We start from the raw sequence: 12,742 nt of genomic DNA, 5'->3' as shown, positions 1-12,742 counted from the left end.
ACCCCAGGGCCCCCAATGGAGGATCTGCAGACCCTCTACAGTCTGAGACCCACAAAGACCAGAGAGAGCACTAAGGACCCCAGGGCCCCCAATGGAGGATCTGCAGACCCTCTACAGTCTGAGACCCACAAAGACCAGAGAGAGCACTAAGGACCCCAGGGCCCCCAATGGAGGATCCGCAGACCCTCAAAGACCAGAGAGAGCACTAAGGACCCCAGGGCCCCCAATGGAGGATCCGCAGACCCTCTACAGTCCGGGACCCACAAAGACCAGAGAGAGCACTAAGGACCCCCAATAGAGGATCCGCAGACCCTCTGGTCTTTGTGGGTCCCGGACTGTAGAGAGAGCACTAAGGACCCCAGGGCCCCCCAATGGAGGATCCGCAGACCCTCTACAGTCCGGGACCCACAAAGACCAGAGAGAGCACTAAGGACCCCCAATAGAGGATCCGCAGACCCTCTGGTCTTTGTGGGTCCCGGACTGTAGAGAGAGCACTAAGGACCCCAGGGCCCCCAATGGAGGATCCGCAGACCCTCTACACCAGATCAGGGCCACAAAGTGGTGCCCACCAGAAATGTCCCCCTAGTTTAGGTCTCGGTCTTTCCAACCACCAGACCCTCCACACCGGCTCAGGGCCCCATATCTTGCACACCACAAGAAACACAACACCAGCCGGGGGCCAAAAATCAGACCCCCCCCCCACTATGCCGGGGCCACAACTTGGAAGCCATCGGATCCCTACCAGTAGAAGGTCCCTATGTGTTGGTGATGAGTGAAGGGCCCACCATGGACACTGGAAGGGGTCCTATAAGAGTCCAGACGCCATCTTGGTACACCCTTCCTCTGGTGACGGGTCAGTCGTTATGTACCTGGGCAGCCAATGAGGTGACAGAGGTCTACACTGGAGGCGGAGCTGTGACACAACACACCACCTGACCTATAATCACCACTCAGGTGACAGGTGCTCATGGGGGCGGAGCCAATCACACTGGGTGTGTCCACAGTTCAGGTGATCCTCAGATTATAAAGGTGAGCGACCAATCAGGTTTCATGTCCCCCCGGCGGGGCCCCCAGATATATAATACACATTCTGCTGACTTTATATATAATAATATACTTCCTATCCATTATCCGCCCCTCCCCCCCCCACACATAGACAGACAGGGACACGGCTCCTGTGATGACAATGGGGGTCAGGCTGACATTTTCCTCCTCCCTCAGCTCTCTATATCGCGCGGGGAATGCCGGGACACGCCCCCTCCGCCGGCTTCACAATCCCTCCGTACTGCGCAGGCGCCTCATTCAGAGGGAGGGCGGGGCTACGTCCTTGGGTGGAACGCACAGAGCGGAAGTGTCTGAAGATGTGAAACGCAGAATCCGGAAGTAGCCTGGAAAGCAAAACCAGGAGGAAGAGGAGAGTGGACTTCCGGTGCAGGCCTACAGCATGAAAAGGGACAGACAGCAACTGAGGAGGTAACTGTGCCTCATACCTCACCTGGGGGGAGGGGATAACTGTGCCTCATACCTCACCTGGGAGGAGGGGATAACAGTGCCACATACCTCACCTGGGGGGAGGAGATAACTGTGCCTCATACCTCACCTGGGGGGGAGGAGATAACTGTACCTCATACCTCACCTGGGGGGAGGGGATAACTGTACCTCACCTGGGGGGAGGGGATAACTGTACCTCATACCTCACCTGGGGGGAGGGGATAACTGTACCTCATACCTCACCTGGGGGGAGGAGATAACTGTGCCTCATACCTCACCTGGGAGGAGGGGATAACAGTGCCACATACCTCACCTGGGGGGAGGAGATAACTGTGCCTCATACCTCACCTGGGGGGGAGGAGATAACTGTACCTCATACCTCACCTGGGGGGAGGGGATAACTGTACCTCACCTGGGGGGAGGGGATAACTGTGCCTCATACCTCACCTGGGGGGAGGGGATAACTGTGCCTCATACCTCACCTGGGGGAGGGGATAACTGTGCCTCATACCTCACCTGGGGAGAGGGGATAACTGTACCTCATACCTCACCTGGGGGGAGGAGATAACTGTGCCTCATACCTCACCTGGGGGGGAGGAGATAACTGTGCCTCATACCTCACCTGGGGAGAGGGGATAACTGTACCTCATACCTCACCTGGGGGGAGGAGATAACTGTGCCTCATACCTCACCTGGGGGGGAGGAGATAACTGTGCCTCATACCTCACCTGGGGAGAGGGGATAACTGTACCTCATACCTCACCTGGGGGGAGGGGATAACTGTGCCTCATACCTCACCTGGGGGGAGGGGATAACTGTGCCTCATACCTCACCTGGGGGAGGGGATAACTGTGCCTCATACCTCACCTGGGGGAGGGGATAACTGTGCCTCATACCTCACCTGGGGAGAGGGGATAACTGTACCTCATACCTCACCTGGGGGGAGGGGATAACTGTGCCTCATACCTCACCTGGGGGGAGGGGATAACTGTGCCTCATACCTCACCTGGGGGGAGGGGATAACTGTACCTCACCTGGGGGGAGGGGATAACTGTGCCTCATACCTCACCTGGGGGGAGGGGATAACTGTGCCTCATACCTCACCTGGGGAGAGGGGATAACTGTACCTCATACCTCACCTGGGGGGAGGAGATAACTGTGCCTCATACCTCACCTGGGGGGGAGGAGATAACTGTACCTCATACCTCAACTGGGGGGAGGGGATAACTGTACCTCACCTGGGGGGAGGGGATAACTGTGCCTCATACCTCACCTGGGGGGAGGGGATAACTGTGCCTCATACCTCACCTCGGGGCAGGGGATAACTGTGCCTCATACCTCACCTCGGGGGAGGGGATAACTGTGCCTCATACCTCACCTGGGGGGAGGGGATAACTGTGCCTCATACCTCACCTGGGGGGAGGGGATAACTGTACCTCATACCTCACCTGGGAGGAGGGGATAACTGTACCTCACCTGGGGGGAGGGGATAACTGTGCCTCATACCTCACCTGGGGGAGGCCCTGGAAGAAACCACCATGGGAAGGGGCCCTGGAAGAAACCACCATGGGAAGGGGTCCTGGAAGAAACCACCATGGGAAGAGGCCCTGGAAGAAACCACCATGGGAAGGGGTCCTGGAAGAAACCACCATGGGTAGAGGCCCTGGAAGAAACCACCATGGGAAGAGGTCCTGGAAGAAACCACCATGGGAAGGGGCCCTGGAAGAAACCACCATGGGAAGGGGTCCTGGAAGAAACCACCATGGGAAGAGGCTCTGGAAGAAACCACCATGGGAAGGGGCCCTGGAAGAAACCACCATGGGAAGGGGTCCTGGAAGAAACCACCATGGGAAGGGGCCCTGGAAGAAACCACCATGGGAAGGGGTCCTGGAAGAAACCACCATGGGAAGAGGCTCTGGAAGAAACCACCATGGGAAGGGGTCCTGGAAGAAACCACCATGGGAAGGGGCCCTGGAAGAAACCACCATGGGAAGGGGTCCTGGAAGAAACCACTATGGGAAGAGGCCCTGGAAGAAACCACCATGGGAAGGGGCCCTGGAAGAAACCACCATGGGAAGGGGCTCTGGAAGAAACCACCATGGGAAGGGGCTCTGGAAGAAACCACCATGGGAAGGGGTCCTGGAAGAAACCACCATGGGAAGAGGCTCTGGAAGAAACCACCATGGGAAGGGGTCCTGGAAGAAACCACCATGGGAAGAGGCTCTGGAAGAAACCACCATGGGTAGAGGCCCTGGAAGAAACCACCATGGGAAGAGGCCCTGGAAGAAACCACCATGGGAAGGGGCCCTGGAAGAAACCACCATGGGAAGGGGCTCTGGAAGAATCCACCATGGGAAGAGGCCCTGGAAGAAACCACCATGGGAAGGGGCCCTGGAAGAAACCACCATGGGAAGGGGCCCTGGAAGAAACCACCATGGGAAGAGGCCCTGGAAGAAACCACCATGGGAAGGGGTCCTGGAAGAAACCACCATGGGAAGGGGCCCTGGAAGAAACCACCATGGGAAGAGGCTCTGGAAGAAACCACCATGGGAAGAGGCCCTGGAAGAAACCACCATGGGAAGGGGCCCTGGAAGAAACCACCATGGGAAGAGGCCCTGGAAGAAACCACCATGGGAAGGGGCCCTGGAAGAAACCACCATGGGAAGGGGCCCTGGAAGAAACCACCATGGGAAGAGGCCCTGGAAGAAACCACCATGGGAAGGGGCCCTGGAAGAAACCACCATGGGAATGGGTCCTGGAAGAAACCACCATGGGAAGGGGCCCTGGAAGAAACCACCATGGGAAGAGGCCCTGGAGGAAACCACCATGGGAAGAGGCCCTGGAAGAAACCACCATGGGAAGAGGCCCTGGAAGAAACCACCATGGGAAGGGGCCCTGGAAGAAACCACCATGGGAAGGGGCTCTGGAAGAAACCACCATGGGAAGGGGTCCTGGAAGAAACCACCATGGGAAGAGGCTCTGGAAGAAACCACCATGGGAAGGGGCCCTGGAAGAAACCACCATGGGAAGGGGTCCTGGAAGAAACCACCATGGGAAGGGGCCCTGGAAGAAACCACCATGGGAAGGGGTCCTGGAAGAAACCACCATGGGAAGAGGCTCTGGAAGAAACCACCATGGGAAGGGGTCCTGGAAGAAACCACCATGGGAAGGGGCCCTGGAAGAAACCACCATGGGAAGGGGTCCTGGAAGAAACCACTATGGGAAGAGGCCCTGGAAGAAACCACCATGGGAAGGGGCCCTGGAAGAAACCACCATGGGAAGGGGCTCTGGAAGAAACCACCATGGGAAGGGGCTCTGGAAGAAACCACCATGGGAAGGGGTCCTGGAAGAAACCACCATGGGAAGAGGCTCTGGAAGAAACCACCATGGGAAGGGGCCCTGGAAGAAACCACCATGGGAAGGGGTCCTGGAAGAAACCACCATGGGAAGGGGCCCTGGAAGAAACCACCATGGGAAGGGGTCCTGGAAGAAACCACCATGGGAAGAGGCTCTGGAAGAAACCACCATGGGAAGGGGTCCTGGAAGAAACCACCATGGGAAGGGGCCCTGGAAGAAACCACCATGGGAAGAGGCCCTGGAAGAAACAACCATGGGAAGAGGCTCTGGAAGAAACCACCATGGGAAGAGGCTCTGGAAGAAACCACCATGGGAAGAGGCCCTGGAAGAAACCACCATGGGAAGGGGCCCTGGAAGAAACCACCATGGGAAGGGGCTCTGGAAGAAACCACCATGGGAAGAGGCCCTGGAAGAATCCACCATGGGAAGGGGCTCTGGAAGAAACCACCATGGGAAGAGGCCCTGGAAGAAACCACCATGGGAAGGGGCTCTGGAAGAAACCACCATGGGAAGGGGCCCTGGAAGAAACCACCATGGGAAGGGACCCTGGAAGAAACCACCATGGGAAGGGACCCTGGAAGAAACCACCATGGGAAGGGGCCCTGGAAGAAACCACCATGGGAAGGGACCCTGGAAGAAACCACCATGGGAAGGGGCCCTGGAAGAAACCACCATGGGAAGGGGTCCTGGAAGAAACCACCATGGGAAGAGGCCCTGGAAGAAACCACCATGGGAATGGGTCCTGGAAGAAACCACCATGGGAAGAGGCCCTGGAAGAATCCACCATGGGAAGAGGCCCTGGAAGAAACCACCATGGGAAGGGGCCCTGGAAGAAACCACCATGGGAAGGGGCCCTGGAAGAAACCACCATGGGAAGAGGCCCTGGAAGAAACCACCATGGGAAGAGGCCCTGGAAGAAACCACCATGGGAAGAGGTCCTGGAAGAAACCACCATGGGAAGTGGTCCTGGAAGAAACCACCATGGGAAGGGGCGCTGGAAGAAACCACCATGGGAAGGGGGTCCTGGAAGAAACCACCATGGGAAGGGGTCCTGGAAGAAACCACCATGGGAAGGGGCCCTGGAAGAAACCACCATGGGAAGGGGTCCTGGAAGAAACCACCATGGGAAGGGGCCCTGGAAGAAACCACCATGGGAAGGGGCCCTGGAAGAAACCACCATGGGAAGATGCCCTGGAAGAAACCACCATGGGAAGGGGCTCTGGAAGAAACCACCATGGGAAGGGGCTCTGGAAGAAACCACCATGGGAAGGGGCTCTGAAAGAAACCACCATGGGAAGAGGTCCTGGAAGAAACCACCATGGGAAGGGGCCCTGGAAGAAACCACCATGGGAAGGGGCTCTGGAAGAAACCACCATGGGAAGGGGCCCTGGAAGAAACACCATGGGAAGAGGCCCTGGAAGAAACCACCATGGGAAGAGGCTCTGGAAGAAACCACCATGGGAAGGGGTCCTGGAAGAAACCACCATGAGAAGGGGTCCTGGAAGAAACCACCATGGGAAGGGGCCCAAGGAGTCCCTTGTATGGAGAGGACACCTGGCATCTGTCGTGAGTACCTTCCAAACCATTGGATTTTCCCAAATCCAGTGCCACACTGGTGACCCACCACAAACCTGGTCCTGCTAGTCATAGGACAATCCAGGGACTACACCCTCTTGTCCCGTGTTCTGCCAGAATAATGAGTTGCAATGGAGGGAAATTGGGCGTATGGAACTAGGAAGACACCATAAAATCCATGACCCTCATGTAAAAATGGAGGGTCGGTTGGCTCCTGGCCTGCAAGGCGAAGGAAAACTTTGGACAGGACTGTGTCTCAGATCAGGCCCACATAGTCCGATGTGGGATGGTTCCAACACTAAATTTCTGGAGATCTAGGATCCACCCAAATCTCATGGACTGTTCCCTCAGAAGAAGGTATTCCATCATGGGGAAGCCCTGAAAGTGACGCATAGCGAGAACGGGCTTACTGAAAGCTCGAGGTGCAAAGGACGGGCAAAGAGGGAAGGGGCAGCAAAATGCAACGGGATGATAGGGACATGGAAACAGAGATCCTGGAGGTCCACAAAGGAAGATCAATGACCGGCAGATTCCATATGGAATTTTTTGTACCAGGAAGATGTTGAGACCCTTTAGACCTATATGTGGTTTCCCCCTTTATGCTTTGGGCATGATGAAAAGGTTTGAATTGAAACTTTGAAACCTTTCCAATGGTGATGGGCCCTTGAGAGAGGACATCTTGTAGGGTCACCAATCTTTTCAGGTTTTGACGACATGAATCGGGATTCAGGAACCAAAATTCCAGTTTTTACAATATTCTGGATCCGAGTGTCAGATGGCTGCAAAGACCAACTAAAATATCGCAGAGTGACAGGTGGGGGTGCCCCCTCGTCATGGGGGTGACTTGCTTGCTGAAGTTCGAAGTCCAGGTCTAAGGGCAAAACTGGGTTCCAGGTTTTGCCTCCAACCTAAGAGAAATTAAAGATTAGGGGAGTTTGCCTTGTACTCTTCTCCATGATGACACCTCGGTAAAATCAATCCTCATCAAAGACCAAATACAAGAAGAGGTCTGACCAGTTCAGCCAAAGGGCCTTTAGAATTAGTCCCGAAAAGGGGGCCCATTCTGAAGATTTGATGTACAATATCAAGAAAATAAAGTAGAGCCGCGGGGATGAGCTCCAGGAGGATCTGTAAGGATGGGTTCAGGGTCAGAGGACATAACCATGGAGGGTTACCATAATCCTAACCAAACAGTTACGTTTTATCAGATGGACATGGTTGGAGAATAAGTCCTTAGGAAGGGCTTCTAGCCTCTTATCCATTGGTTCTTCAGACATGGAGATGTCCTTAACAAGAGCAGACCAATTATTCCCTACTCCTTCTCCATAGACTAGGAGGAGAAGACCATTTCTGGATAAGGCCAATCACTCTACAGGACCGGATGCAATATGGACTGCGCTGGAAAAAGCTTTTGTATCCAATACATGCCAGCACCGCACAGCCTTTGTATACCATACTTCCCAGCACCGCGCAGCCTTTGTATACCATACTTCCCAGCACCGCACATCCAGTACATCCCAGCACCGCACAGCCTCTGTATCCAATACATCCCAGCACCGCATAGCCTCTGTATCCAATACATCCCAGCACTGCATAGCCTTTGTATACCATACTTCCCAGCACCACACATCCAGTACATCCCAGCACCGCACAGCCTCTGTATCCAATACATCCCAGCACCGCACTGCCAGCACATTTCCCATTGACCCCCAGTCATCCTGTGGGGTACGGTCTATAATAGGAATCAATGGAGCTGCCGTGTACAGTAGGCAAAGGAGCCCACTGTTTGTGCATCACAGGGCAGGAGTTTAGAGTGGGATGGAGGAAACGATGTCAGATACATGAAGGGGGTTATCTACTAAAAGTGAAGTTGCCCTTTAAAGCGGGAGTTCACCCTAAAAAAAAATGTAAGATTAGATTCATGCTCATTTTGTCAAGGGGAATCGGGTAGTTTTTTTAAAATCAAAGCCGTACTTACCGTTTTAGAGAGCGATCTTCTCCGCCACTTCCGGGTATGGTCTTCGGGACTGGGTGTTCCTTCTTGATTGACAGGCTTCTATCTTCTATCTATCGCGTCACGAGTAGCCGAAAGAAGCCGAACGTCGGTGCGGCTCTATACGGCGCCTGCGCACCCACGTTTGGCTACTTTCAGAAAATCGTGACGCGATAGATGCGACCGTCGGAAGCCTGACGATCAAGAAGGAACGCCCAGTCCCGCAGCCCATACCCGGAAGCGGCGGAGAAGATGCATCTCTAAAACGGTAAGTACTGCTTCGATTTTAAAAAAACTTCCCAATTCTCATTGACAAAATGAGCCTTAATCTAATGTTAAAAATTGCCATTTCCGGGTGAACCTCCACTTTAACATAACTTTATCCTGTTGTGTTTTTGTGCCCCTTTGTGTCAGTTGTTGGTGTTGGCTCTCACTCTTTCCTTCTTTCTGGCAGGTCAGTGAGAAGCCACCAATGATCTGGGAGCCATCACATCGGAGTTCATTCATGTGTCACAGAGGAGGAGACCTTTGTGAATATTCACCACGGTAGCATGGTCCAGAGTATAGCAGCAGTGTGAGATCCGGGTTAGGAGAGCCTCAAGATAAGACAGTGATGGAAGAGTCCCGGACTAAGACAAGGGATGTGGAGATAATGGGCATTAAAGAGACCCGGACTGAGACAAGGGACATGGAAGAGACCCAAACTGAGACAAAGGACATGGGAAAGTCCCAGATTGAGGCAACAGACATGGAAGAGACCCGGACTGAGACAAGGGACATGGGAAAGTCCCAGATTGAGGCAACAGACATGGAAGAGACCCAGACTGAGACAAGGGACATGGAAAAGTCCCAGATTGAGGCAACAGACATGGAGAAGACCCAGATTAAGACAATGGATTTGGAAAAGGCCCAGACTGAAATAACGGACATAGAAGAGACTCATACTGAGACAACGGACATGGCAAAGATCCAGACTATGGAAGAGACCACCTGGATTGAGACAAGAGACAAGAAGCGGGAATTGGTGAGAGGTCACAGCCGCCAGTACACGGACAGCTCTACATGCACACCACGATTCTCCGTGATAATGAAGGAGGAGACCTCTTTGCACCCTGACCACATTGCCACCATTAAAGAAGAACCTCTCCCACATCAAGAATGTGCGGACTTTCCCACACCCAGATGTCTTAGACCGTGTACACCTGATGAGGTAACCCCCTTATTTCAAAAAGACAACATTCCACCAACTAGATGTTCCACATCTGCTACTCACCAAGTCCCATCCGGTCCTTTTAGAAAGAATTCTCAGTCAGGACACAACAATGTCCTGAACTCCAAGCAATCTTCCCTTGCAGATCATAGAAGGCATATGCCGTCCCATATTAAGGAGGAGCCCTGCTTGTATGAAGGAGAAGACTTTCCCCATGCTCGAACATCTAAGGTTAAGATGGAACCCTTCTCAGGTGACCTTGACTCTTCCTCCTCCATGATTCGGATAAAGCAGGAGCCTCTCATCGGTGGAAGGAGGAGTAATATCTTAGAACCCCCAACTCATGTACAGTGTCCACCTATAGAGATAAAGGAGGAACCCCGATCACCTGAAGAAGAAGATTCCACCAATGTGAACTTCTCTCCACCCGCTGATCCCACACAGACACTTTCTATTCAGATTAAAGAGGAAGAGGAGGAGGAAGAAGACTTTTCTCCTGAAGGGCTTCACATACTTGAAGGGACCATCACAGACTCCGACATTCACTCCTTCACCATCACTGGAGAGTACATTGAAGGCATTGAGATCAAGCTGAAGACCAAACCCATGCAGGACAAAGTGGCCGCCACATCTCAGTCATCGAAGACCACCTATTCCTGCCCCGTGTGCAAAAGAAACTTCACCAATCACGGCAACCTGGTGCGGCACCGGGAAACCCACAAAGGGAAGAAGATGTCCTGCCTGGATTGCGGAGCTGACTTCTGCAACAAGACGGACCTCACAGCTCACGTTCGGATACACAAAGCCAACAGGGTCCTTTACTGTTCCGAGTGCAACATCACCTTCCCCAGCAACTCGCACCTCATCATCCACGAGAGAATCCACACCGGAGAGAAGCCGTTCTCCTGCCCCCACTGCGGGAAACGCTTCTCCAGCAAGTCCAACGTCGCCGAGCACATGAAGGTCCACACGGGCTCCAAACAGTTCTGCTGCTCGGCCTGCGGCAAATCTTACGCCCGGCAAGAGAACCTGCTCAGCCACCAGCGGATCCACCAAGAAGCGGTGACGTTCACCTGCACCCACTGCGGCCAGTGCTTTGTTGACCAGCTCAAGTTCACCAGGCACCAACGCTTCCATACCGTGGAAAAGCCGTACCCGTGCGTCCTCTGCGCCAAGCGCTTCGCTCACAAGGCGCTGCTCCTCAGGCACGAACGGACTCATGTCGGTGGGAATCCCGTCTGTTCTGACTGCGGTAAGTGTTTCTTCCGACAAACCGAACTGACCAAACACAAGAGAGTCCACATGGGCGTCACCGAGAAACTGTTTGAATGCTCGGAGTGCGGGAAGCGGTTCAGCTCGGGACCCCGCCTCCTAAACCACCAGAAACTGCACGCGGCGGACAAGGCCTATCAGTGTACCGAGTGCGGCAATTGCTTCAAACAGAAGAACAACCTGGTGAGGCACCAGAGGGTCCACGAGGTGGAAAAGCCCTTCTGGTGTGCCGAATGTGAGAGAGGCTTCACCACCAGGTCCAACCTCAAGGTCCACCGGAGAGTCCACATCATGCGAAGGCAGCACCCCTGCCCGCACTGCGGCAAGGAGTTCCCTTTCAAGAGCCGCTTAAACGAACATTTAAAAAGTCACGAAGAGAATAAAACGGAGGAGGGGCAAAGCTAAAAATAGGGGGATGGGAGGCCTCGTAGAGGAAGGTCGCTTTATCTGGACGTTAGCAAAAGGTCCGCTTATCTTGTCGACCCTTTGTATATTAAAATGGTTGTAACCCTCCATGTACCCAGTGAAGGTGACTTGCTTTCACACAGAGATGATAAACAGGTACAACTTATGTAGGATAATTGTTATCTGCAGTCTTCTCTTTTCTACAGCCATCGTTTATAAATCAGAAAAAAAAGGGGGCGGTGAGCTAAAAATCACACTCTGCAGAGCTCAGTGACAGACGATTGGGAGGGAAGGGACCCCCCCCTTCACACAGCAACAGAGCTGAGGCTGTCAATCACAGGCTGTGTGCAGGAGCTGCTTCTCTTGAAATCAGACGTGATAAAAACTAAAAATATACTCATCTTACACCCCTTCCCTTTTTAATTTATTTAATATTTTTTCATTTTGTACCAATTTATCTTTTTTTATCACTTAACTTTATTGCGATCACATGGGGGGGGGGGCGATGAACCCCCAATGTCAGGGGTGTCAAACTCAATTTCATTGTGGGCCGCATAAGCATTATGATTGCCCTCAAAAGGGCCATTTGTATCTGTAAGATTAGATGTTAGAGCCCCCCCACCATCAGAAGTTGAGTCCCCCACTCTCCCCTACATCACAGTGCACCCCCTTTCCTTCTGCTGCTGGGGAGAAGCTGGATGCATTGCTTGAAAGCAGAAAGTAAGGGGCAGATTCTCGTAGATCGCCGCATCTCTGCGGCGGCGTAACGTATCTCATTTACGTTACGCCGCCGCAAGTTTTACGGACAAGTGCTTGATTCACAAAGCACTTGCCTGTAAAGTTTCGGCGGCGTAGCGTAAATCCCCCGGCGCAAGCCCGCCTAATTCAAATGATCCGGGTAGGCGGCGTGGATCATTTAAATTAGGCGCGTTCCCGCGCCGAACGTACTGCGCATGCGCCATCCCTAAAATTTCCCGACGTCCATTGCGCTAAATGACGTCGCAAGGACATCATTGGTTTCGACGTGAACGTAAATGGCGTCCAGCCCTATTCACGGACGACTTGCGCAAACAAAGTAAATTTTTAAATTTCGACGCGGGAACGACGGCCATACTTAACATTGGTTGCCCCTCATATAGCAGGGGCAACTTTACGCGTCGCAAATCTAACGTAAACGTTGTATCTTCACTGCGTCGACCGCGCGTACGTTTGGGAATTCGCGTATTTTGCTAATTTGCATACTCGACAGGGAAAACGACGGAGGCGACACCTAGCGGCGGAAAAAAATTGTATTTAAGATCCGACAGCGTAAGAGCCTTACACCTGTCGGATCTAATGGATATCTATGCGTAACTGATTCTAAGAATCAGGCGCATAGATACGACGGCCCAGATTAGGACTTACGACGGCGCACATGGCGTTGCGCCGTCGTAAGCCCT

The 12,742-nt window shown here is 53.5% G+C and overlaps 1 protein-coding gene across 1 annotated transcript; it reads left to right on the top strand.

Moving 5' to 3' along the window:
* Positions 1-1,355: 1,355 nt before the first annotated feature.
* On the top strand, positions 1,356-11,449 carry LOC120909782 (zinc finger protein 3 homolog). Its single transcript, XM_040321512.1, has 2 exons — positions 1,356-1,473; positions 8,871-11,449. The coding sequence occupies exon 2, from the start codon at positions 9,030-9,032 to the stop codon at positions 11,301-11,303; it is 2,274 nt and encodes a 757-aa protein (XP_040177446.1). The 5' UTR covers positions 1,356-1,473; positions 8,871-9,029; the 3' UTR covers positions 11,304-11,449.
* The last annotated feature ends 1,293 nt before the right edge of the window (positions 11,450-12,742 follow it).

Source organism: Rana temporaria, chromosome 8 (assembly GCF_905171775.1).
Source record: "Rana temporaria chromosome 8, aRanTem1.1, whole genome shotgun sequence".
NCBI classification, from domain to species: domain Eukaryota; kingdom Metazoa; phylum Chordata; class Amphibia; order Anura; family Ranidae; genus Rana; species Rana temporaria.
This window is presented reverse-complemented; position numbering and strand designations above follow the sequence as displayed.